This window comes from Ursus maritimus, unplaced genomic scaffold (assembly GCF_017311325.1).
Source record: "Ursus maritimus isolate PB19 unplaced genomic scaffold, ASM1731132v1 scaffold_39, whole genome shotgun sequence".
Taxonomy (NCBI): domain Eukaryota; kingdom Metazoa; phylum Chordata; class Mammalia; order Carnivora; family Ursidae; genus Ursus; species Ursus maritimus.
Genome location: NW_024426541.1, coordinates 23,376 through 50,411, shown reverse-complemented (window position 1 = coordinate 50,411; position 27,036 = coordinate 23,376). Strand labels below are relative to the sequence as shown.

Genomic DNA, 27,036 nt, shown 5'->3' with positions numbered 1-27,036 from the left:
ACTGAGGGTTTCAGAAGGGAGTGGAGGTGGGGGGATGGGGTATCTAGGTGATGGGTATTAAGGAGGGCACGTGTTGTGATGAGCACTGGGTGTTAGATGCAACTAATGAATCGTTGAACTCTACATCAAAAACTAATGATGTACTATATGTTGGCTAACTGAACATAATAAAAAAATAAATGAAAGGCAAATATACGATAAAAAAAACCTCAGTAGTCTTTTTTTTTTTAAGTAAGTAAATATAAATCTGACATTATGAAAGAGTAGATTAGAGCAGAATTCCAGAAGCAGGTTGGCCTTTGAAGGCTAGTTAAGGATATGAACTTTCATCTCAATGCCAGAAAACAGTTTTAGGCAGGGAAGAAACATTGAGAATTGCATTTTAATCACATCACTCTGGATGCTTGTGGAGAATGCATTCAATGGAGGAAAGAACATATACAGTAGTTTAGAATCTATTAGAAAGCTCTTGCCTAGAGGAGACAAGAAATGTTGGTGTCTTGAATTGGGAGAGAATACTTAAGATTACCATCAATGAGTATGGGATTCCCAATTTGGCATGCACTGCTCCTTCCTCAACACTCAGAACCAAATCAGATTTAGCTGATAATTAGAATAAGGATTATACTCTTACCAGAGGCAAATTTAAGTGTAATTTTATGTAAAGCACTTGGAAAGAATAAGTTACATGGTATGGTACCTAAAATCAAGAAATATCCTTCTACTTTTATTTATTGAGGTTTGAAATGCAACTGTGCAGTCTTATGCTATTTCTTGGAGCATTTGGTTTCAAGGCTGCTTTTTGTCCTTCTACTGAAACTGTCTTTGCATTGGTTCCTTCCCTCTGGTATCTTACATTCTCTCTGGCATTTTATATTCACTCTGCTGTCAAATTTAATTATTTGTCTCATTGGATCAAGAGATTAGAATCATATCTTTCCCATTGTTGTTCATTATTTCACTCATCATTTATACTGGTACTTCATTTAAAGATAGTATGAATCTATGAATGTTGTTACCAATCTGCATCTATTAAAATCATCTCTGTTAGTATTCACCATATTTTTTAAATTGTTTTCTTCACCAGTAAATATACTGAATATCTGTGGAAAACTGCTTAGTGATTTCAAATGTCTGTTTTCTGTAGGTCACTCATTCTCATTATGTGCTTTAGCAGTAGTAAACGTGAATTAAAATATTTTATGGTTTTCTGCACAATGGTTCTGCCCTGGTCACTCTAAAATAAGAGTGAAAGCATATATTATATATAATCTATTTAACTTCTGTTAGCACTGTGTTTGAAAGTTGTGTTGATTATATAGTGCTCAAATCTAGAAGTTCTGTGTAGAGATAACGTGTTGGAACCGTAATTTTCCCATGGCCCCTTGCATTTTCTGATTTCTCAGGGTGTAGATAATAGGATTCAGTAAGGGTGTGATACCAGTGTAAAACACAGCAAGGACTTTATTACCTGCGAAACTATTGAATGGCCAGACATAGATAAAGATACAAGGTCCAAAGAACAGAGTGACCACAATGATGTGTGCAGACAGTGTGGACAGAGCCTTGGAGAGCCCTCCAGATGGTCTTTGTTGTGCAGTGATCAGGACAACAGCATAGGAGACAAGCAGGAGGATGAAACAGGTGAATGAGAGCAGTCCACTGTCAGCAATGACAAAGAATTCCAGGGTGTATGTGTCCACACAAGCAAGCTTAATCACAAGGGGAAGGTCACAAAATATATTGTCTATGACATTGGGGCCACAGAAAGGCAAGTTTACTGTCAATACCATCTGGCTCATGGTGTGTACAAACCCAGTTGTCCATGAAAGTATCACAAACCCACTCAGTAGCCTGTGGCTCATGATTGTCCTGTAGTGCAGGGGTTTGCATATGGCTACATACCTGTCAAAGGCCATGGCTATCAAAAGAGTCATCTCAGCACCCCCAAAGAAGTGCATAAAGAACATCTGGGTCATGCAGCCCCAAATGGAGACGGTCTTGTGTTCGTTGAGTAAGTCTGTGATCATTTTGGGCATGGTGACAGTGGAGAGACACATATCCAGAAAGGAGAGGTTTCCCAGGAGGAAGTACATGGGAGAATGAAGAGTGGAACTAAATGTCACTGTGACCATAATGAGAGTATTTCCCAACACAGTAGCACTGTAGGTTAAGGAGAATGTTACAAAGAAGAAAATCTGAAGTTCCCATTGTCCAGAAAATCCTAGTAAAATAAACTCCGTCACTACAGATCCATTTTTAAGGTCCATTTACTTGATTCAGAAAGGCTCCAGAAGTTCTTTTATACCAAGAGAAAACAAAAGTAAAGCCATAATTAGCACTGATGTTTTCCTATTTCTCTTTGATGAATAATAGTTGAACTTATGAAAATATATAATATTAAACATATCAGCATCACTGTCTATAATTTGAAATTATTTTGTAGGTCACATCACTTTGAAACAATATTATAGTTATGCAGCAATTAAAAAGCATTTGAAGGAGTGGAAATTTTATTTTCTATGGTTTTATTCTTTTAAATGACCCTCTTTTATCAATTGATCTTGATTGTTACTAATTTGCTCACTTGGAAAAATTAGATAAGTTGTTACATTAGTATTTATTTTGCCATTTATTATCACTATTTTCTGTCACCTCTTGAGATTATCTTACAACAATATATAAGGAATAGAGAATTTGAAAAATGAGGAAATTGTATTGTCCTGTATCAGTGAAGTAACTTGTTAAGACCATTCCATATTTCTACAATAAATAAAGAAAATGTACACACACACACACACACACACACACACACACACACACACAACCTAGGGCTAATTTGTACATGAAAGAAATTTCTTTAAGTCATTAAAAATAATTTTGCTTTTTTGGGTGCCTGGCTGCCTCAGTTGGTTAAGGGTCCAACTCTTGATTTTGCTGAGGTCATGGTCTCAGGGTTGTGAGATCAAGCCCTGCACAGAGCTCCAAACTCATCTGCTTAAGATTCTCTCTCTCCTCCTCCCTCTGCCCTTCCCTACACTCACTCATGCACTCTCTAATATATATATTTATAATCTTTAAAAAATAATGTTGCTCTTTTGTTTCTGTTGTGTAGTATACTGAGAATTTCTGGAAGCATAGACTCATCCTTAGATCCTTATGAGCTTGTTTTCTCCATTTCTTGTATTACTATTCACAGTGAGAAGTGGGTGTGTTTTGTGTAAATGTACATATGTGGTGGTTAAGAAGTAAATAGTGAAAGGATTCAACCCTACCATGTAGATTTTGCTTTGGTTGTAACATGTCATACTAAATTGTCTTCACTTGGTGTTTTTATTTTTCATAGGATCTAGAGTGATCTAAAATGATCAGTAACAATTAAGTGATCTCTATGTGCTATACTCGGTTCTAAGTGTTTCAATTTATTAGTGCATTCAATGCTCATAACAGTCCCAGGAGGGCAGCATTATTATTATTCTCATTTTGCATATAAGGAAACTATGGCATAGAAGTATTTAATGACTTACAGTTACACAGCTAACAAGGGTCAAAGTTGGTATTTAAGCCCAGTTGGTCTGATCCTGAATCTGGGCCCATATCAATGTACATGTTGCTTCCTGAATTAAAGTAACATATTTTTATGGTCAACTTAACAAGTGTTGAATTCATATGTTCCATGTGAATTCCTTAGGAGATATGCTTCAACATGTATGTTGGACTCTTTCTGTGTTACAGTTAATTACACTGTATTTTCTTATGCAGAATGAATCCCTGCCCCACTTCTGGGGACAATCTAGAGATACATAGTTATCACACACAAAAATAGCAATAAACCAAATAAAAATATTTAAGTTAGTACATGGTGTATGTGGCATATTGTAAGAATTTTAAAAGAATGGAGACCAATTCCAAGTGACATTTTCAGATATGGCTTTAGGATTGCTTTCCGTTTTCCTCAAAACACTTAAAAAGTTAACAAAATCCTCATGGTAGACCAAAAGGACAAACCTTAGAGCACATGTGAAGATTTATGAGAAGAAGAGAATTCAGAGCAGTGAGTAAGAGGAGTGGTACATTTAGAAAAGGGACTGAATGCAGATAGGAAGGTGCATATGAAGTGTCTGTTCTCTTTTATCCAATGACCTGTAACTTTCTCCTTGTTTTTATTTCTACTCTGGCCCTTGTCAAAATATCCTACCACCATTATCCAGCCTTAATTCCCTCGATTGCTTTCCTATCTTAGATATTTTTAAGAACTGGATAATGTGTACAAATCAGGGAAAATAAAGATGAAAGTGATATTCTTGTCAGTCAACCTCCAGGAGTAGACATAGTGAATGTTGAATGATGATAGTGGGTCAGGAAGAGCAGAGAAGACAGCCACCCACCACATCCTCTTCGAAGGGCTGTGTTTCATCATTATTGGGTGAGCGAGCAGGAATTTTGTGTTGGAGACCTTTGTGAAAGTAAATTTTTTTAAAGATTTTATTTCTTTGTTTGTTTACTTAGAGAGAGCCATTGGGGAAGGCAAGGGAGAGGGAGAGAGAGAATCTCAAGCAGACTCCATGCTGAGTATGGAGCCTGATGCGGGGTCCATCCCATGACCCTGAGATCATGACCTAAGCTGAAATCAAGGGCCAGATGCTCACCAACCCACTATTCAGACACCCCAAAAGTAATTTTAATAATTACATCTTTTTGGAGAAATGAGAAGGCTTGATGATTGAATGATTATGAAGTGAATATGCCACCTACAATTTGGGAATACCTTTGCTACATGGAATTTCATGCCCCGTGATACAGCGACAACAGAAAAACTTGAATATGGAATGAATACAGTGAAATGGAATGGAGTTAATACAAATAAAGCCTACTTCATAGCTTTATTTTGCCTTCTAATTTTACTTTAGAGGGAAAGCTGGCATTCATTTATGTTGATAGCTTTCCCAGCATTTGTTTCTCTTATTCCTCTCTTTCCTTTCCCAAGCAAATTTCTAAAACCCACTATTTCTTTAGTTCTACAGTTAACATACCTTACATGATGAGTGAATAAAGGCAATACAAATGAAACAAAAGAAAGTATATAGTTTTGACAGAAATTCTATTAGTGAAGAAAATTTTCTTCCTCTCGAATAATCGATTGCATATTTTATTATAATTATTTTACTCATTTTACTCATAATTATGTGCTTTGGAGGAAATTGAAGGTCGAATAATTATATATTTGACTAGGAGGGAACTTTGTAATCATATATTTCCCACATCTTCATTAGTAAATGAAAAATCTAGATCCACATGAAGAAGTAAATTTCCCAGGTCCTAGATGCAGGACTACCCTAAAGAGATGTGGTATTAGGTGAGACGGTGTATGTGTAAGATTCTCGCCAGGCACAGAATGAGCACCAAAATGGCATGCACTGAATTCTGAATCATTCTTGTAAATCCAAGATTACAAGCCGAGAATTTTCCTTTTAAATCCTCACTAGGAAAGGCACAAGCCAAGACTTGTTTTACTAAGTAGTTGGATATGAGCATTTCTGCTCTTGCTCACATGTATACAATATAAGTTACTTAATATAAAAATAACTGATTCAAGTAAATATTTCCTCCTTTCATTGTAGGCACTTGAAGAGAAAATAAAAATTTCAATCATCACTGATTTTATGTTTTTCAAAATTTATACGTACTGATTTAAAGTATGCATACTTAAAACATTAAGCTAAGTAAAAGAAGCCTGACACAAAAGGCCACATGTATGATTTTATTTATATGAAATGTCTGCTAAACAAATCTATAGAGGTAGAAAGTACATTAGTGATCACTTTGAGCTAGGGAGTGAGTGTAAATGGGCAGTCTTTTCCTTCTGTGGTGGTGATAAAATGATTTAAAATGAAATTGTGGTGATGGTTGCATAACTTTGTGTATACAATAATAATCACTGTACTATGTATTGCAATCAGGTATGTTTCATAGTATATGAGTTATGTTCAGTAAAACAGAAACTGCTATAGATTTTTTGCTTTTATTCTTAAGTTTAAAGTATCTTTAATATATTAGTTTAGTATTTTGTATACTATCCAGCTACTTGTACTCAAAGATATTTCACTATGAGACAAAATGACATACTGCATATTCAATACAACTAGGTTTTAAAATTTTTTAATGTCTCCTGTTTGAATTATGTTTTCGACACCCTTATGCATTTGGAAACTAACTACTTTCTTTTAGTTAAAAGGTTTTCTTGATACTCTTTCTACTATTTAGAATACTCATGAGTTTCCTGAATTATTCAGCTTCCTTCCTTTGCCTGCCTATGAACATCTTGTAAGGACTTCTCCCTCTTTATTCCTAGGATCTCATTTGTATTTATGCTGTAAGGGTCAGTTTTAGGCAGAGAGTTTCTACCTATTTAGCTATGGTCATTAATTCTCCCTCACCTGCTCCTTCTCCAGCTTTCATTATGATGTGCTTATTTGCATGTCCTATCAGCACCTGAAATGATGAAAAGAAAAATATTGCCATTGTGTTAAAAAAAAAAGTTGAGTTTCTAGCTATTACATTGTTTTCAATGCTAGTATGTTACCTAGATACTCACAGTTGGCTTTTCTTAATTTTAGTCATCATTTTTAATCACTGACCATCTGCTGTCATGTTTTACTCATCAATGTCATGTCAAGAGCATATATCCTTTAAATTTGTATAAAAATTTTTGTCCCTATGTCATTGTGAAATTGTAATATGATCGCCCAGTGAGAGAGGATTTTTTTTTAAAGATTTTGTTGATTTATTTGAGAGAGAGAGAGCAAGCATGGGGGGATGACAAGGTGGGGAGAGGGGGAAGCAGACTCCCTTTTGAGCAGGGAGCCTAATGTGAGGCTACTTCCCAGTACCTGGGATCATGACTTGAGCTGAAGCAGACACTTCCCTGACTGAGCCACCCAGGCACCCGTGAGAGAGGATTTGATGTCTCAGAATCCACAGCCTTTTCCTTCTAGCCAACAGAAAATTAATTAAAATACCATCTTCAGTATATTAAACCTCTAACAAATTAGCTCTCTATGATGTTTCCACTTACTTGTTCTAAAGGCACAGTATGAAGAACAGTATGTTCAAGGGTTGATCAAAATTAAAAATCTGCTTTTCACTCTCTGCAATGCTCTGTATATGAATGTATATAGTATCATCTGCTTCTTTTATAAAGATGCGAATCACTTGAAGGCAGATGTGTTGGAGCTCTGGGAATCCAAATTTCACTGGGAGTTGTTAGAGCACTGAGGCTGCTGCCCTAGCAGGACCAGGAGAGATGTTTGCACTTAATTTCTGGCCCTGCAACATGCTGTGGTTCTCTCTGAGCATTGGCTTGATTACAATGGGCGTGACAGTGTTGGTTGATTGGTTGTGCTATAGGAATTGTAGACATCTTTGAATTAATGGACACTTGCTTTCCCTCATATCACTCTAAGCTATCCTCTTACCTTCTTTCTAACAACATTGGATAATTTTTTAGATGAATAATCTGCAGACTTTGCTGACCATAATACCCTCAACATAAAAATAGATCTCTGTATGTTATAAATTTACTAGTGACAACATATATTATGTTACAACATTAATATATTCAGGAAGTAGGAATTTTAAAAGACAAAGTTAAAATAAATTATGCTAAGTAATTTAAAATTTGAAATGATACATTGATGATGCAACTGTTTTATGCTCACTCATGTAATAATTATTTTTTTATTTATGAAAATTTTCAAAGAATACCTATATGGCCCAAAATAGTTTCATAATCATTGTCCCTTTTACTGTAAAATGCTACAATAAATTCTTGTTCTATAGGTATTGCTTTTATAAAATTAATAATAATTGATGATCTTGGTGTACTTTGCACCACAGGCTTCAAAGTTTGTTTCAATAACTTGCCAACAAAAGATGTAGTGAATAAGTTTGAAATTGGCTGATATCGCTGTCACTTCTATGGAAGTTCTTATTTAATTCCAGTCAAATTCACCACTTAACCCACGGATTAATGTGTTTTTGTCATAGACATTGCATTTATTGTATCGTTACAGTTGGTGAAAGAATATTAGGTACAGATGTTAAAATCATAGATACTTTGTATAATGCAAGTCTCTTTGCCATAAGACAGACATGATTCTACTGCAATTCATTAAATTTGCAAATCATTAGAAATAGTTTTCTGTGTACTTTTTGATATTGTTTGCTGATAAGAGATTCATTTTATTTATTGCCTTATACTTATTTAAGTCATTTTACAGTGGCCAAAAAGAGAAATATTTTCTGAGTAGAGTGTGGCTTTTGTCCTTTTGGTATTAGTAAGAAACATTCAAGAACACTTTATTACATTTAGTGAAAAATTTAAACCATTCATTAGCTGGTGAGTATTAATACTGCAAACATTTTTTTTATTTTTCTAAATATTTATTTGTTTTAGAGAAAGAGAGAAAGTGTGAGTTGGTGGAGGGGCTGAGGGAAAAGGAAAGAATCCCAAGCTGACTCCCTGGTGAGCCCGGTGCTTGACTGAGGTCATAATCTCATGACCCTGAGATCATGACCTGAGCTGAAATCAAGAGTTGGACACACAACCTACTGAGCCACCCAGGTACCTCTATTTTACGTTTTTATTTTTACTTTTAAAATTGTTTGCTTATTGTGATCACTAGCTAATATATCAAGGTACAGTATAGATTGTCAGGTTCATTGTTAATAATAATGGGATTAAATCCATATTGTAAAATAATATTTCTTAATAATTTGGAATGTTTTAGCCAGTTTGTTGTCAGTTCTGATTGCTGTTTGCTCTTTTACTTTCTGATTTAGCTGACAAAGAGTTCATATTATGGGTAGAATTGTCAGCTCTACCATTTTGTAATTGTTTATGTGAATTTTAATAAATTAGAATTATCTTCAATGCAAAGTTCATTGGCACAGATCTTTTTAAACTCCTTACAAAGTTCTGGGGAATGAATTAAGTTAAAAGAAGATAAAATAATCTTTAAGTATTCCCTTCTTCCAGTTTTGGCACACCTAAGCTATAATACATAGCAATGTATTCAAAGCAAATAACTGCAAAGAGAACTGCTCTAAATCCCTCTGTCTTTTGTTTAACATATTTTAAGTATCATGTGTAAAGTGACCAGGTATTACATAGATTAATTCAGAGTACCAAAAATAATCTGTTAAACATTAGTAAAGCTTACTTATTTTTTGAAATTAAAAGACACATAAATAGATGTTCTCATTTTTAACCTACACTTGATCAATTGGCTACAGACAGCTTAAAATGTGTTCACCCTCCTTTGGGACAATGGATTTAAATAACTTTTAATGACTATTTATTGCAGTCTTCTCTTTTGATTCAACAATGGGTCTGACCCAATTAATACAGTCATGTATTAATGTATGACTTTCCACAGTCATAGTTCTTTACTTCTCGATTCAATATTCATCCTACATTGCTAACCAGGGTAAAATTATGTAATTCCTCAAATATTCCTTTCTTGTCCTCAAATGTTTAATATTTCCAATTTCTGTTAGGTCACTGTGTATTCCTTGGTGGTAGGGATTGTATTTAGCTTTCACCCTTCATTTAATTTCTTACTTTTGACGAATTTATTGAGCAAATTTTCTTTCTGTTCTCTAATATCCTTCAACTCTCTCGTGTTGAATGTATGGTTCTTTGATTTCCTCTAAAGAATATTCTAGGGACAAAATTTTGGTGTTCCATCTTTAAATTTGTTTAATAGCAGCATAAGTACTTATAGTGCAGAAACTCTTTATTTACTACTAGCTCTCAAGTGAGTAAAATGAAGCCTTGAAATAGGTATTGAAGTCAGCTAGTCTCAAACTTTCTTGGGCCCATACTGTATGTCAGGAACCTGTCCTCAAGGATCTCAGAATCTTACTCTTCAATACTGACTCCAAATAACCCATTGCTAAGTGTGATGATACAGGTATGCAGTAAGGCAAATTTTGTTTTATGGAGTTTGCAAATTTCTCCTAAAAGAAGCTACCTTTCCCCAAAGAGGCAACTTTGTCTTTAATGATAGGCATTGATTGGCTGCACAGAGGAGCAAGAAGAAAATTTTAGGCAGAGATAATTATATGTAGGGAGGTATGGAAGCATAGAGTATTCTGACATATTGAGTGAACAGAAAATAGCTAGTATGTTTGAATTATGGTATAGCTTGGATGGTGAAGAAGGGAGAATTTTTGATGAGGACAGAAAGGTTAGAATGATAGCTTTGAAGGGTCTTAAATATGATTCAAAGTAGTTTGAAATATATTCTGTAATTACTTAGGAGTGCTTGAAATGGTAAAACAGAGACTGAAAAGTAATGATGTTTTACAGAGTGATGGTAGTAACACCGTGAAGTAACTCCTGTATTATTTTAATAACCTAGGTAAAAAATGATGAAGGTCTGAGGCACCTTGGGTGGCTCAGTCAGTTAAGCATTTGTGTTCTGCTTAGGTCATGATCCTAGGGTCCTGGGATTGAGCCCCTTGTCTGGCTCCCTGCTCAGCAGGGAGCCTGCTTCTTCCCTCTCTTCCAGCTCTTGCTCTCTGTTGCTATCTTTGTCTCTGTATCTCTCTCTCAAATATATAAATAAAAATCTTTTAAAAAAATAAATAAATACATTCTTAAAAAAAAAAGAAAGAAAAAGAAATGATGGAATTCTGACCTAAGGCCACAGAGGGTAATGAAGCAGAGGTTCAGATTAACTTGTCAGGTAGAATTGTGAAACTTTGGTAACAGAGGTTGTACAAAGGATGACACAAGACAAAAGCACAATCTCTAACCAAATAGTGTCTGAAAAATAAGCAACACCAACCCAAAGGCCACTCCTAGGGATCCAAGTTTTAAAAAGTTACACAAATTCATGTTAGACTAGAAGAGAATATCAGCACCCAAGCCTGTGTACCTCCCTGGAAACACAGCAGAGTTAGCATCCAGGTATTAGTCCCTGGCTGAAGGTGAGACACAAATGAAAATCTTTGCACTGTGATAGCAGCTTCTAAGCCACACACATGTCTCCTAGTAAAGGATAAAATTCTACCTGGCCTAGGAGACTTAAGCAAAACCATTGACTGATAAGTGGCTTATGATGTCCCAATGGTAGCCAAATGGCAAGATTAGAAACAAGGAAAAAAAATATCTCAGCAGGGACATCAGAGGCAACACACTGCAGGGGCAATAAACTTCTGAGTTCATTCAGCCAAGGAACTAGACAAATCAAACAACTACAACCAACCAATCACATAATTACAAGAGCATCAACGTTGGAGAGAAGAGAGATCAGTTACCAGAGTCGCTGCAATACATTATAAAAAGTGTCCAGTTTTAATCAAAACTAATATGACATTGGAAGAAACACAGTTATGTCCCATACATGAAATAAAAGGTCAATAGAAATTTCTTTTGTGGAGGGGCGCCTGGGTGGCACAGTGGTTAAGCGTCTGCCTTCGGCTCAGGGCGTGATCCCGGCGTTCTGGGATCGAGCCCCACATCAGGCTCCTCCGCCAGATTAGAAACAAGGAAAAAAAATATCTCAGCAGGTTCATCAGAGGCAACACACTGCAGGGGCAATAAACTTCTGAGTTCATTCAGCCAAGGAACTAGACAAATCAAATAACTACAACCAAACAACTACAACCAACCAATCAAATAATTACAAGAGCATCAACGTTGGAGAGAAGAGAGATCAGTTACCAGAGTCACTGCAATACATTATAAAAAGTGTCCAGTTTTAATCAAAACTAATGCGACATTGGAAGAAACACAGTTATGTCCCATACATGAAATAAAAGGTCAATAGAAATTGCTTTTGTGGAGACTCAGATGTTGCACTTAGCAGACGAAAACTTTGAAGTAGCTATTATAATTATTTTCTGAGAACTAAAGGAAAGCGTGCCTAGAGAAGTAGAGGACAGTATGAAAATATCAAGTAGAGGGTATCAAAAAAGATAGAAATTATTTTTTAAAAATGGAGATTCTGTTGTTGCAAAGTACAATAACTCAAATGTAGAACTCACCGGAGGAACTCACCAGTCAATGTGAGCTATCAGAAGAAAGAACCAGTGAATTTGAAGATATATCTGTAGCAGTGATGCAATCTCAAGAACAAATAGTACAATAGAAAATGAGGAAAAATTACAAAGCATTAGAAGAACGTGTGACACCATTAAATACACCAATATATATGTCATAGGATGTAAATTTTGACTTCTAGATTGGACCATTAATCTCATCAAGATATTATAAATTCAAATAGGGAGTTCAGGAAGAATAACAGGTTTGGGTAGGTAGGTAACTAATTTAGTTTTTACATATTGGACTTGAGATGTCTTCAAGATACCCAGGGAATCGTTCAGTAGGAAGTTGCAAATAAAAATTTGCAGCTCAGAAATGAGCAGAAAGGAGAAAATGATATTACTGAGAGTAAGTATAAACAGTAACTACCACCTTGAAGGCCGGATGAGCAAGAGGAAGAGGCATTACCCAGAACCCATAAATGCTGCTGGGACAGTGTCACCATTTCTGATGTTGGAACCTCTATCCTATTACTGAATAAGAAGATAAGAGCCCATGCACTTGATGAAGCTTTAGGAGCCTTGAACCCTTCAACATTGCTGATGCTGCTGAGCCCCCCAAAATAATTCTGGAATCCACAGTTGCCCAATACTGCTGCTGCCTGATCCCAAAGCAGAGGAATACAAAGGCTTTCCTCTCTTCCTGCCATCCAGTATCACGTTAGTGTCTTCCACTGATAGAACCTGATAGGCATATGACTGCAAGGGAGTTCAGGAAATGTAATTTTCAGAACTGTAGCTATCTCCTATAGAGAGGGGACTATAGGAGAGCTAATATGGGGCTGAGAGTCAAAAGAAAAATATTCAGAATCATCTTCCCATTTGGTTGCTCAGCATCCATGCACATCACTCCACCTTTATTTAAATTTCCAATCAATGACAGTTGCTTCAGCATAAAGACTCATCTGTCCTGCCTACAAATTAAGATATTGTCCCTTTTTTCTCCAAAAGGAAAGCTAAACAGTCTCATAGATTACTATATTCATCTCAGGTTAGTGTTGGGATTTCCTCTAGTTTAGTTATAATCCCACAGGAATATTCTGTAACTTAGAGACTAAGTGGTAAAGTTAATCACCAACATCTCCTTGGTGAGGAAAAATCAAAGAAAGAAAGTGAATTTGAAAATTCTTAATAAATATCATAAATACACAATTTTACCATAGTAGACAATTCAGGAGGAAAATATTCTTAGTTAATATAATCATCATTTTCCTACCAATGAGTCATGAGACCCAGTTATCCATTGTTGTCTTCTTTTACTGCAAGTCCAGTGCAAACACGATGGCTCATGATAGTTTTGTAATGGAGGGGTTTGCATATGGCACTGAATCTATCACTTGCCATGGCTACAAGCAACATCATCTCACTTCCACCTAAAAGGTGAAGAAAGAACATCTGGACCACGCAGCCTTCATAGGAGATAGCCTTATATCCCCTAATTAGGTCACAGATCATTTTAGGAGTAGCAAAGGAGGCCAGGGTCATATCAATAAAGGAGAGGTTGACCAGTAAGAAGTACATGGGAGAGTGTAAGTGAGGGTCCAGTTTTACTCCAAAGGTAATAATGAGTTTACCTAACACAGTGGCTATGTAGATAATTGAGAAAAAATTAGAAAAAGCAAATCTGTAACACATGAAACTCTGTGACTCCCAGGAAAATAAACTCAGACTCCATGGAGTGATTTTATTTCTCCATTTGTTTGAATATTGGCATATGTTACCTAAAACAAAACAAAGCAAATTAGAATAAAGTCTGTGAATTAAAGCTGAGAGATGCAATACATATTCACTTAACTCTCTTCCTAAAATCCACTGATATGTGCAGAAAGAATCAAAAGTGTTGAACAATATTGATTTAAAAATTTTTTGAACGAAAAATTGACACAATTTCTTAGCAAAGGTTATGAGGGATTTCTGCCAAAAACTGAGACGTTTGAACAAGATAGATGCTGACAATACCTAAGTCATCTCTGCACTAATCTTGAGAAAACTGGTATGTGAGTTGGCGAAAGAATTTAGAAATTCCTTGCCCCTTTTTTAGAGAATAAAAAACATTTTTATACATCTATCAGTCCATGGGAAAAGAAGAGGTTTCATCTTGAAATCTATTTCTACACTGCAAAATAGTGAGGGGCATAGCAGTGGAGGAGAGGCCAAATGGTTTTCTAACTGAAAAGCAGGACCAAGAAAAATGAAATTAAGTAGATGAAATATAGAACATGCAGAATGTAGGAGTCAGCTGGAAGTCAGCTGAGCAGCAATAATAAACACTTTGAATTTTAGACAGTTGAATCTATTGTTGGCCAAATTAAGGTGGCTTCTCACCTTTTTCCATAAGGTGGAAAAAAGACTCAGATGTTTGGGTCTTCTCCCATGGGCTCTGACTTTACCTCCAGGCCTATGAATTTAGTAGATGGGAAGGTACAGTGCTCAGGGATGGCACAAATGGATGCTTGTTGCTAGCTTACTACTGCCTTGCTTAAGTTACTTGCTTTGTCGAGTGGTTAAATATCCTAATGGATTTGGTATAACATCCATATTATTTATAAGAGAGTATGATTGTAGAGTTCTTTTTTTATGGTTATTTATCTTCTTTAAATTTTTTTTATTTTAGTGTTTTTTTATTATATTATGTTAGTCACCATACAGTACATCCCTGGTTTCTGATGTAAAGTTCAATGATTCATTAGTTGCATATAACACCCAGTGCACCATGCAATACATGCCCTCCTTACTACCCATCACCAGTCTATCCCATTCACCTGATAGTTGTCTTTCTCTGCTTGACTTATTTCACTTAGCATTATCTCCTCCAGTGCCGTCCATGTTGCAGCAAATGTTGAGAACTCGTTCTTTCTGATAGCTGAGTAATATTCCATTGTATATATGGACCACAACTTCTTAATCCAGTCATCTGTTGAAGGGCATCTCGGCTCCTTCCACGATTTAGCTATTGTGGACAATGCTGCTATGAACATTGGGGTGCATATGGCCCTTCTCTTCACTACGTCTGTATCTTTGGGGTAAATACCCAGTAGTGCAATGGCTGGATCATAGGGTAGCTCAATTTTTAACTTTTTAAGGGACCTCCACACTGTTTTCCAGAGTGGCTGTACCAACTTGCATTCCCACCAACAATGTAGGAGGGATCCCTTTTCTCCACATCCTCTCCAACAATTGTTGTTTCTTGCCTTGTCTATTTTTGCCATTCTAACTGGCGTAAGGTGGTATCTCAGTGTGGTTTTGATTTGAATTTCCCTGATGGCTAATGATTTTGAACATTTTTTCATGTGTCTGTTAGCCATTTGTATGTCTTCATTGGAAAAGTGTCTGTTCATATCTTCTGCCCATTTTTTGATTTGTTTATTTGTTTCTCGTGTATTGAGTTTGAGAAGTTCTTTGTAGATCTTGGATACCAGTCTTTTATCTGTAGTGTCATTTGCAAATATCTTCTCCCATTCCGTGGGCTGCCTCTTAGTTTTTCTGACTGTTTCCTTGGCTGTGCAGAAGCTTTTTATCTTGATGAAGTCCCACAAGTTCATTTTATCTTTTGTTTCTCTTGCCTTTGGAGATGTGTCATGAAAAAGGTTGCTTTGGCCGATGTCGTAGAGGTTGCTGCCTATGTTCTCCCCTAGGATTTTGATGGATTCCTGTCTCACATCGAGGTCTTTCATCCATTTGGAGTTTATCTTTGTGTAGGGTGTGAGAGAGTGGTCAAGTTTCATTCTTTTGCTTGTAGCTGTCCAGTTTTCCCAGCACCATTTATTGACATTTATTGAATATGTCATCTGCAAATGCAATTTACCTTTTTTTTCTGATTTGATCCCTTTTATTTATTTTTTTGACTGATTGCTCTGGCTAGGTCTTCCAGTACTATGTTGAATAGAAATGGTAAGCATGGACACCCTGACTTTGTTTCTGACTTTAGCAGTAAAGCTTTTGACCTTTTACCATTGAGTATGATGTTTGCTGTGGGCTCGTCATATATGGCTTTTATTACGTTGAGGTATGTTTCTTCTCCACTCACATTTTATGAGGTTTTTTTTTTAATCATGAAAAGATGTTGTATTTTGCCAAATGCTTTTTCTACATCTATTGAGATTATCATATGCTTTTTATCCCTCATTTTTTAAATATAGTGTCTCACATACATGGATTTACTATGTTAAACTTTTCTTGTATCCCAGGGGTGATTCCCACTTGATCATGACACATTAATGTTGTTGAATTTGGTTTCTAATATTTTGTTGAAAATGTTTGTGTGTATATTCATCAGGGATATTGGCAGTAGTTTTCTTTTCGTGTAGTGTCTTTTTTTTTTTAAGATTTTACTTATTTTAGAGGGTGAGGAAGAGAGGAGAGGGAGGGACAGAGGGGAAAGGAGAAGGACAAACAGACTCCACACTGAACGCAGAGCTCAACACATAGCTCTATCCCAAGACCCTGAGATCATGCCTGAGCCAAAACCAAGAGTTGGACACTCATCTGACTGAGCCACCCAGGTGCTTCTTGTGGTGTGTTTTTTGGCTTTGGTAATGCTGGCCTCGTATCCCCCCTCAGTAACAATAATTTGGCAGCCATCCATGGACAAAAGTGCCTTTGTGGGAGCTTTGGGATCTAGTTAAGAGATTGTGAAAATCCCAGTGTAACCCATGATCAATGAGGGCCATTTTGAGTAGGCAGACCCATGCCCAGGTGGCAGACTCACTGATCTAGTGTCTGGGTACAGATTCAGAAACAGCCGCAGTCTCCCTGTAGACTTGGCTAAACCATATTTGGTCTTGGTCTCCCCACCAACACCATCTATCCACCAGGACCACTAGGAGTCACACTCGCCTGTGCCACAGGTAGCAGTCCTGAGAACCTCAGACCTTGAAGTGGCCTGTGACCCAATTCTGGTCCCTTTTAGCCACTAGTTGTGTATGCCAAGGGACCGGGTGGTAGACACATCTGTCCGTGTCCCTGAGGCAGGCCCTCTGAGCTTGGTCCAACTGTAGATCCTGATATGGCCCTTTAATTCAGTCACAGGCTGGGAACACTCCTGCTGCCAAGCATCAAAAAGTAAAAGTACTTAGGAATAAATTGAATCAAGGAGGTGAAAGATCTGTACACTGAAAATTGTAGGACATTGATGAAAGAACTTGAAGACACAAATAAATGGAAAGATACCTTGTTCATGGATTAGGAGAATTAATATTATTACAATGTCCATACTACCAAAAGTCATCTATAGATCTAATGCAATCCCTATCAAAATTCCAATGGCATTTTTCACAGAAGTAGATAAAACAACCTTAAACTTTGTATGAAACCACAAAAGACCCAAATAGCCAAAACTATGGAATACCGTTCAGCCATAAAAAAGAAGGAAATTCTATTTGTGACAACATGAATGAAACTGGAGGACATTATGCTAAGTGAAATAAGCCAAACACAGAAAGAGAAATATTGTGTGATTTCACTTACATGTGGAATCTAAAAAAGTTGAATTCATCAAACCAGACAGTAAAATGGTGACTGCCAGGGGCTGGTGGCCAAGGATGGGGGTGGTGGTGGAATGGGGAGATGTTGGTAAGATGAATAAGTTCTGGGGCTTTAATATGTAGCATGGTGACTATAATTAATAGTATTGTATTGCATACTTGAAATATGCCAAGAGAATAGATCCTAAGTGTTCTCACCACACAAAGAGTGTAATTGTGAAAGGCTATAAATGTGTTAATCAACTTGAGGTGGTACTCATTTTCTCACAATGTATACATATATTAAGGCATCATTAACTTGTATCACTTCAAGAAACTCACTATACAACTTAAATATATATAATTATTGTCAATCATACCTCAATAAAGCAGGAAGAAGAATGAAGGAGAAATATATGCTTTCTCATACAAACAAAACCGAGGGAATTCACTGCCAAGTAGACTTGCACCATGAATAATGTTTAATGTTGTCAGGCAGAAGTAGTGTGATACCAGACCGACACATGGATCCACCAAAGAAATGAAAAGCATTGAGAATGGAATAAAAGAAATATGTATGGTAGCAGTATTTTTTGCTGATGGCATAAGTAAAAGTGGAATTTATGACAAAAAAAATCACCCAAAGGATGAGACTGAGGAATTGGGGATATACTGGTGTAAATCTCTTTTATGACACATCAGGTAGTGATATTATTTGAAGTTAGACTTCGATTAAATGTTTTTAATCCTAGAACAGCAATTGAAAATATTTCAAAAAGATATAAATAATAGGGAAATGATGAAGTTAAAATGGATTCATAAAAACTAACACAAAAGGGGGCAGAAAAAGAACTGACTAGATAGAATAAATAGAATGCAATTAGCAAAATGGCAATTTTAATCTAACCATATCAGAAATTAGATTCAATATAAATGATCTAAAGAAACCAAGAGACTGGGATGATAAATTAGAAATAAAAGGAAGACCCAACAATATGCTGTCTACTTTAAAAAAAAAAAGATAGACTAAAAGTAAAATAAAAGCTAAAAAATAATTTAAAAAGTAAAATACATACTATTCAAATATTAAACAAAAGAAAGTTGGAGTAGCTTCATTAATATTAGACAAAATAGACTTCAGAATGAGGCACATTACCAGAGAGAAGGACATCACATGATTCAAAAGGGGTCATTTCTTTCTTTCTTTCTTTTTTTTTTTCCAAAAGGGGTTATTTCTTGTGGAAGATATAACAGTTCCAAAGGTAGGAGGTACCCAACAACAGAGCTTCAAAATACATAAGCAAAATCTGATCAAGGTGAAATTAATTCAAAGAGTGAATTTTACTGTATATAAAGTAAAAAGAAATACATTTAAAATAGAATATATTAAAGGTGATTCCACTTATATAAGTTTTAAAACAGGTAAATCTATTTTTTAGTGGATGAATAAAAAGTATAAAGCAAAGAAGTTTACAAGAGAAGTTAGGGGGAGAATTAGGTGTGATAAAAACAAAGGGACTTCCAGAGTTCTTGCGATGCCCTACTTGTCTTTGGTAGTGGCTATTGGATGTTTGCTGTATATTTATTATACTTTACATACATATTTTGTGCATTTTACGCTGCATATTGTATTTTATAGGAAAGTTGTAAAATAATTTTTAAAATAAAACCATGGGGAACCCAATTGAATCAATTATTTTCCAAGTATCATGCTATGTAAAATTTTGCTTCTCTGATTTATATTGTCTCATTATACAATTAGAACACTATAATTTATTTAGCTTCCTTTCTTGCTTTGGATTCTGGGATGCTCAAAGATGTTTATTCTGAAATTGAAGTTTTATTTACTGATCTGTTGTTTCTCACAATATTATGTTTCTTATGTATGATGAGTGTGCTGGTGTATCATATATTTTATTAAGCTTTTTTGTACTTTATTTGGGTGTGTATTTATACCTACTATATCTTCTGACAGACGTCTGACAGCATTCTTTTTTTAAGACATCCATTTTTTTAGAGCAGTTTCAGGTTTACAACAAAATTGAGAGGAAGGCACAGAGATTTTCCCATATATCCCCTGCGTGAGTGTGTGCGCATACACACACACACACACACACTCTCTCTCTCTCTCTCCTCCATTGCCTCCCCCATTACTGACCACTCACCAGAATGGTACATTGTTACCAAGGATGAGTGAACATTGACATCATCCTAAGCACCCAAAGTCCACAGTTTACCTTAAAGTTCACTCTCGGAGTACACTCTTGGAGTACATTCCATGGTTTTGGACAAATATATAATGACCCAGCCATCCTTATAATAGCATACAGGGTATTCTCACTGCCCTAAAAATCCTGTGTCCTCTGTTAATCTTTCCTCCACCTCCACCCCTGGCAAGCGTTAATTTTTTCCCCCTGGGTCTCCTCGATACAGTTAGAAAAAGTAGACTCTCCAGGGCTGCCAATCACAGTGCCTTAGTAACCAACAAGGAAGCAGCACAGCTGCCTGCGGGCCTCCCTAGCGCCAAGAGCACGTGCACCCCTGTTGGAAGCTAACTGGCTGCAGGTGGGAGCGCGCGCTCCCCAAAGGCCTCTGGGCAGGAGCCAATAAAGCGCATGCTCAGGCACAGGCTTCACCATCCCCCGCCTGGCTCTGGAGTCCACTTTGTAGGTGGGGAATGGCCTGTGGTCCCGCAGCGCTGAGCCGGCCCTCCTGAGCCCCAAGTAAATCTCCAGGGAGAGACTCAGTCAGCCCAAGGTAGGAGGCATGGCCAGCCACATCAACTCACTGTTTGAATTTTTAATCTTGCTGTTTGAATGCTTTTAAGGTTTCCTTCTTGTCCCTGACATTCTCCCGCCGAATGTATCAAACCTAAGGGGTAAAGTTTGAATCTTGGGAAACACGGTGGAAATGCTTCTGTGTGGGTGGTTTTTTACCTCTTACCCTGTATAAATCTTTTTATTGTCTCCATAGTTTTGCTCTTTCCAGAATGTCATAGTTGGAAATCATACAGTTTGTAGCCTTTCCAGACTGGTTTATTCCACTTAGTAATAGCATTTAAGGTTCCTCCATGTTTTTTCATTGTTTGATAGCTCATTTCTTTGTCTTTTTTAAAGTTTTTATTTAAATTTCAGTTAACATGTAGTGTAATATTAGTTTCAGGTGTAGAATTTAGTGATTCAACACATATGCAACACCTGGTGCTCATCACGTGTCCTCCTTAATCCCCATCACCTATTTAATCCATCCCCCCACTCACCTCCCTTCCAGTAACCATCCCTTCTCTATAGTTAAGAGTCTGTTTATTGGTTTGCCTCTGTTTTCTTCTTCCCTATGTTTGTTTTGTTTCTTAAATCCCATGTATGAGTGAAATTATACGGTATTTGTTTTTCTCTGACTTATTTCGTTTAGCATAATACTCTCCAGCTCCATCCATGTTGAAATGGCAAGATTTCATTCTTTTTTATGGCTGAGTAATATTCCATTGTATATAGATACCACTTCTTCTTTAACCATTCATCAGTCAATGGACATTTGGGCTATTTCCATAATTTGGCTATTGTTGATAATGCTGCTATAAACATTGGAGTACATGTATCCCTGCAAATTAGTATTGTTGTATTCTTTGGATAAATAACTAGTAATACAATTACTAGGTTGTAAGATAGTTCTATTAAATTTCTGAGAAACCTCCATACTGTTTTCCAGAGTGGCTGCACCACTTTGCATTCCCACCGACAGCATAAGAGGGTTCCCCTTTCTCTGCATCCTCGCCAACACCTGTTGTTTCTTATGTTGTTACTTTTAGCCATACTAAAATTGTGTCTGGTGTGAGGTGATATCTCATTGTAGTTTTGACTTGTATTTCCCTGAGGTCAAGTGCTGTGGAGCATCTTTTCATGTATCTGTTAGCCATCTGGATGTCTTCAGGTGTGTAGTGGCATCTGATTATTGTTTTAATTTGCATTTTCTTGATTACATATGATGTGGAACATCTTTTCATATACTTATTTGCCATCTTGATGTCGTCTTTGGTGAAGTGTCTGTTAAAATCTTTGGCCCACTTTTTGTTTGGATTGTTTTCTTATTGTTGCATTCGTAAGAGTTCTTTTTATATTTTGGATAACAGTTCTTTATCAGATATATCTTTTGCAAATATTTTCTCCTATTCTGTGGCTTGTCTTCTAATTCTCTTGACACTGTGTTTCACAGAGCAAAAGTTTTTACTTTTAATGAAGCCCAGCTTATCAATTATTTCTTTTACAGATGATGTCTTAGGTATTATATCTAAAAAGGTCTCACCATACCCAAGGTCATCCAGGTTTTTTCCTATTTATTTATTCATTTATTTATTTTAGGGAAATTCGATTCTTTATTAGACCTCTTTAGATCAGTGTTTGCAAACATTTACCTGGGGATGGGGACCGAGAACTACCCACACCATTCTTTCCCCAGCTTCTGCCTAAAGAAGCGGGACTTAGATGAATAGAGCAGCAGCAAGGTCTTCCACTTTATCCTTGCCTGGCTCCTGCTCCTGGCCCGAAGTGCTTTCATGACCTGGTAACCTGGTCCTGGGTAGTGTTGGGGGACCGCTAGGTCGCCGCCTAGTGGACAGCGTCGGGGGACTTCTGGGTCACCGCTCCTGGACAGCGTTGGGGGACCGCTGGGTCGCTGCCTCGCGGGCTGCGCCAGGGGAGCTCTGGGTCGCGGCCTCAGGGGCAGCCTCGCAGGACCCCTGGGTCGCAGCCCCGCGGCCGCCTCGGGGGACCGCTGGGTGGATGCGTCCTGGGCAGGGACCTCCTCTGAGCTTTGTGCCCGGAGTTGGCAGTGATAGTCACCCAAATTCATGATCATCTTGGCTACATCTTTCTGGTAATAAGACCAACCAAATATCAAGATCTCAGCCTCGCCCTTGGGGTCCCACTGGTTAACATGAAGTAGGGTCTGCCACACACACTTGACGTGCGGGATGTGCTCTCCTCCCCGGCCGAAGATCGCTTCCACCAGCCACGCCTCGAGGTGAACTGCCTTCGGACCCTTCAGTACTCAGAGTGGAACCAGTAGGGCCGCTTGCTGAGGTTACGGAGCATCGTGAATAGCGTCCCTTCTCCCTGCTCCAGCTGCACGAGCATCAGAAACCACCTTTAAGAGAAGCGAACTGGTTGTGCGGAGACACACGTGCTTTCCTGCGGTTTTAATGGGACCAGCGTTCCTGATGGGTTGGAATGACTTTTCATGGAAAGCCTATTTATATTAGACCTGGGAGCCTCCCAGTTCAGTAATATGATTTTGTTAGATCAGTGTTCACGTTTATATTATTAGGACCTTGTAAATAGTCTGTAGCTGCAATAGTTTACTACAATTTCTTGCATAAAGGTTTGTTTTTCTTGATGTCATTAATTGCTCTTTTGTTCAAATGCTTCTTTTTCTTTTAAAATGCTTATTTTTCTACATACTCCTTTATCTCCACACTACCCAGCTGTGTAAATTTCTTCTCTGGACCTTCACGCACAGCAGGAACTTTATCATTTCATCTTGAGAGTACTGCTCCTTCAGTCTTGACTGCTCCAGTCTGGGTTAGCTGCTTTCAGGCCCACAGTCCTGTGGGTTACTATAGCCTTTCCTGGTGTTAGATCCTGGGCTCTCTGGATCCTGTGACTTGCTTTCTTTTGTGTGCATACACATTTGGTTTTTTTGTTGTTGTTTGTGAAGTAGATTTTACAGTAGTAGCAAGAGCACCCAGGCAACAATTCCTGAGTTGCTCTGTGATCATCTCCAAGAGGACCCTCGTGGTTTTCACTCTAGTTCTCTTTCCCACTTTGTTTCTGATTAGCTTCCAGGAAGCTGAAGATGAGGTAGCTGAATTCCAGGAGGGAAGCAGAAAATGAGAGACAGAGTTGTGGGCACAATTAGTTCAGGCTGAACGAAGAAATGGAGACTTGCAGGCTGGTGAGGAGACTGAAGCTTGAAGTGGAAGCTTTGAAGGTGGTGGTGGCAGTGGGTGCCGATGCCTAATGTGCTAGGTTTATCAAATTGGAAATATACTTTTTCAGGTGGAACTGAAGAGTGGTCAACAGCAACAACAACAACAGAGTAAGCGTCAAGTGAATTTTTGAAATAAAATGTTTTCTTTCACAGAACCAAGGCAAAGTGGTTTAGAGTTTAGAAGTTCACTTAGAAACTTCATAGCTGTCAGTTTTCTAGCTATAATGTTCGTATAATTTTCAAAGGCTGTCTGATTGTTTTGACAGACAGAGTGCCTCCTTCTACAGGACTTATTTATTTATTTATTTATTTATTCCTCTGAAGTCCTCAGTTTGTTTCTCATAGTCCATAGTCTCTCATGTTTCATTCCCCCTTCTGATTACCCCCCTTTCTTTATCCCTTTCTTCCCCTACTGATCATTCTAGTTCTTATGTTCCATAGATGAGAGAAATCATATGATAGTTGTCTTTCTCTGCTTGACTTATTTCACTTAGCATTATCTCCTCCAGTGCCGTCCATGTTGCAGCAAATGTTGAGAACTCCTTCTTTCTGATAGCTGAGTAATATTCCATTGTACATATGGACCACAGCTTCTTAATCCAGTCATCTGTTGAAGGGCATCTCGGCTCCTTCCACGATTTAGCTATTGTGGACATTGCTGCTATGAACATTGGGGTGCATATGGCCCTTCTCTTCACTACGTCTGTATCTTTGGGGTAAATACCCAGTAGTGCAATGGCTGGATCATAGGGTAGCTCAATTTTTAACTTTTTAAGGGATCTCCACACTGTTTTCCAGAATGGCTGTACCAACTTGCATTCCCACCAACAATGTAGGAGGGATCCCCTTTCTCCACATCCTCTCCAGCAATTGTTGTTTCTTGCCGTGTCCATTTTTGCCATTCTAACTGGCGTAAGGTGGTATCTCAGTGTGGTTTTGATTTGAATTTCTCTGATGGCTAATGATCTTGAACATTTTTTCATGTGTCTGTTAGCCATTTGTATGTCTTCATTGGAAAAGTGTCTGTTCATATCTTCTGCCCATTTTTTGATTTGTTTATTTGTTTCTCGTGTATTGAGTTTGAGAAGTTCTTTGTAGATCTTGGATACCAGTCCTTTATCTGTAGTGTCATTTGCAAATATCTTCTCCCATTCCGTGGGCTGCCTCTTAGTTTTTCTGACTGTTTCCTTGGATGTGCAGAAACTTTTAATCTTGATGAAGTCCCATAAATTCATTTTATCTTTTGTTTCTCTTGCCTTTGGGGATGTGTCATGAAAAAGGTTGCTTTGGCCGATGTCGTAGAGGTTGCTGCCTATGTTCTCCTCTAGAATTTTGATGGATTCCTGTCTCACATCGAGGTCTTTCATCCATTTGGAGTTTATCTTTGTGTATGGTGTGAGAGAGTGGTCAAGTTTCATTCTTTTGCATGTAGCTGTCCAATTTTCCCAGCACCATTTATTGAAGAGACTGTCTTTTTTCCACTGGATGTTTTTTCCTGCTTTATCAAAGATTAGTTGCCCAAAGAGCCGAGGGTCCATTTCTGGGTTCTCTATTCTGTTCCATTGGTCTATGTGTCTGTTTTTGTGCCAGTACCATGCTGTCTTTGTGATCACAGCTTTGTAGTACAGCTCGAAATCCAGCATTGTGATGCCCCCAGCTTTGTTTTTCCTTTTCAACAGTTCCTTGGCGATTCGGGGTCTTTTCTGGTTCCATACAAATTTAAGGACTATTTGTTCCAGTTCTTTGAAAAATGTCCTCGGTATTTTGATCGGGATAGCATTGAAAGTGTAGATTGCTCTGGGTAGCATGGACATTTTAACTATGTTAATTCTTCCAATCCATTAGCATGGAATATTTTTCCATCTTTTTGTGTCTTCTTCAATGTCTTTCAAGAGTGATTTATAGTTTCTAGAATATAGGTCCTTTACGTCTCTGGTTAAGTTAATTCCAAGGTAACGTATGGTTTTTGGTGCTATTGTAAATGGGATGGATTCCCTAATTTCTCTTTCTTCAGTCTCATTATTCGTGTATAGAAATGCAACTGATTTCTGAGCATTGATTTTGTATCCCGTCACATTACTGAATTGCTCTATAACTTCTAATAATTTGGGAGTGGATTCTTTTGGGTTTTCCACATAAAGTATCCTGTCATCTGCGAAGAGACGCAGTTTGACTTCTTCTTTGCCGATTTGAATACCTTTGATCCCTTTTTGTTGTCTGATTGCTGTTGCAAGGACTTCTAGTACTATGTTGAATAATAGTGGTGAGGGTGGGCATCCTTGTCGTGTTCCTGATCTTAAGGGAAAGGCTTCCAGCTTTTCCCCATTGAGAATGATATTTGCTGTAGGCTTTTCATAGATGGTTTTTATGAGATTGAGTAATGTGCCCTTTATGCCTACACTCTGAAGAGTTTTAATCAGGAAAGGATGCTATATTTTGTCAAATGCTTTTTCTACATCTATTGAGAGAATCATATGATTTTTGGATTTTTCCTTCTGTCTAAAATCTAAGACACTGATCAATTTGTGAATGTGAACCACCCTTGCATCCCAGTGATGAATCCCACTTGGTCCTGATGGATAATCCTTTTAATGTACTGTTGGATTCTCTTAGCCAGGATCTTGTTGAGGATTTTGGCGTCCATATTCATTAGGGAAATCGGTCTGTAATTCTCAAAAAAAAAAATTCTGATTATGAAATACATGTATCATATGAAACTTTGGAAAATACATGAATTGTAGTGAAGAGAATAATAAAAGCTTTTAAAAATATCTATAAAAGTCATTTTAGGAGAAATATGTTCTAAGCCTTAAAATGATATTATTTATACGAAAGTGATTTTTACACCATGGGAACCAAAAAATAATGTGAGTGAAATTTACAGGAATGTATTCTTCATTAACTTCTGTGTATTACCTTGAGTTACTAGATTTCAGGGAATTTATTTGAAAGGGGGTTGAGAGATTGAACGTTCTTGGTAAGAGAAGCTCTTCTCTTTTTAAGTGATCTCTTCAATTGCTAAAGAATGGGTGGCAGAGTGGAAAAGTAGAAAGACAAAGGCCTAAATTCTGTTGATTAAAGAAAAACTAACTAGTTTATGGATCCAGCATAGCTATTTAACATCTCTTAGTTTCTTAAATGTAGAGTGGGAACTGTACCACAGAATTCTTAATCCTATTCATGTCTGAGATGTTTGTTGTTGTTCTAGGAATGCCCAGACTGCACAGGATAGTTAGACTTGCAAATCTAGAAGTGATATATAACCCTGGAATGAAAACCCTTACTGGATGTTGTATTAATTATATATGAAGATACAAGACACAGGACAGCTTGCAGAATAGTTTTCCAGGTAAAAGCCTGACAAAACGGTCTTAGAAGATCAGAAATGTGTAAAAATATTTTATGCTAGTTCTAATGAAATTAAATGTGGTTAAAGATAGAGGTATTTCTGCTAAGCTGTTTTGTTACTCACTGTTTT

The 27,036-nt window shown here is 37.3% G+C and overlaps 1 protein-coding gene across 1 annotated transcript; it reads right to left on the bottom strand.

Moving 5' to 3' along the window:
* Positions 1–1,331: 1,331 nt before the first annotated feature.
* Positions 1,332–2,768, bottom strand: LOC103656609 (olfactory receptor 4L1-like). The gene has a single exon (XM_040620959.1). It carries the CDS (start codon positions 2,268–2,270, stop codon positions 1,332–1,334), a length of 939 nt encoding a protein of 312 aa, XP_040476893.1. The 5' UTR covers positions 2,271–2,768.
* Positions 2,769–27,036: the final 24,268 nt, after the last annotated feature.

Bases quoted from the DNA above. Each gene is read 5' to 3' on its own strand.
- LOC103656609 (XM_040620959.1), bottom strand. From the start codon at position 2,270: ATGGACCTTAAAAATGGATCTGTAGTGACGGAGTTTATTTTACTAGGA.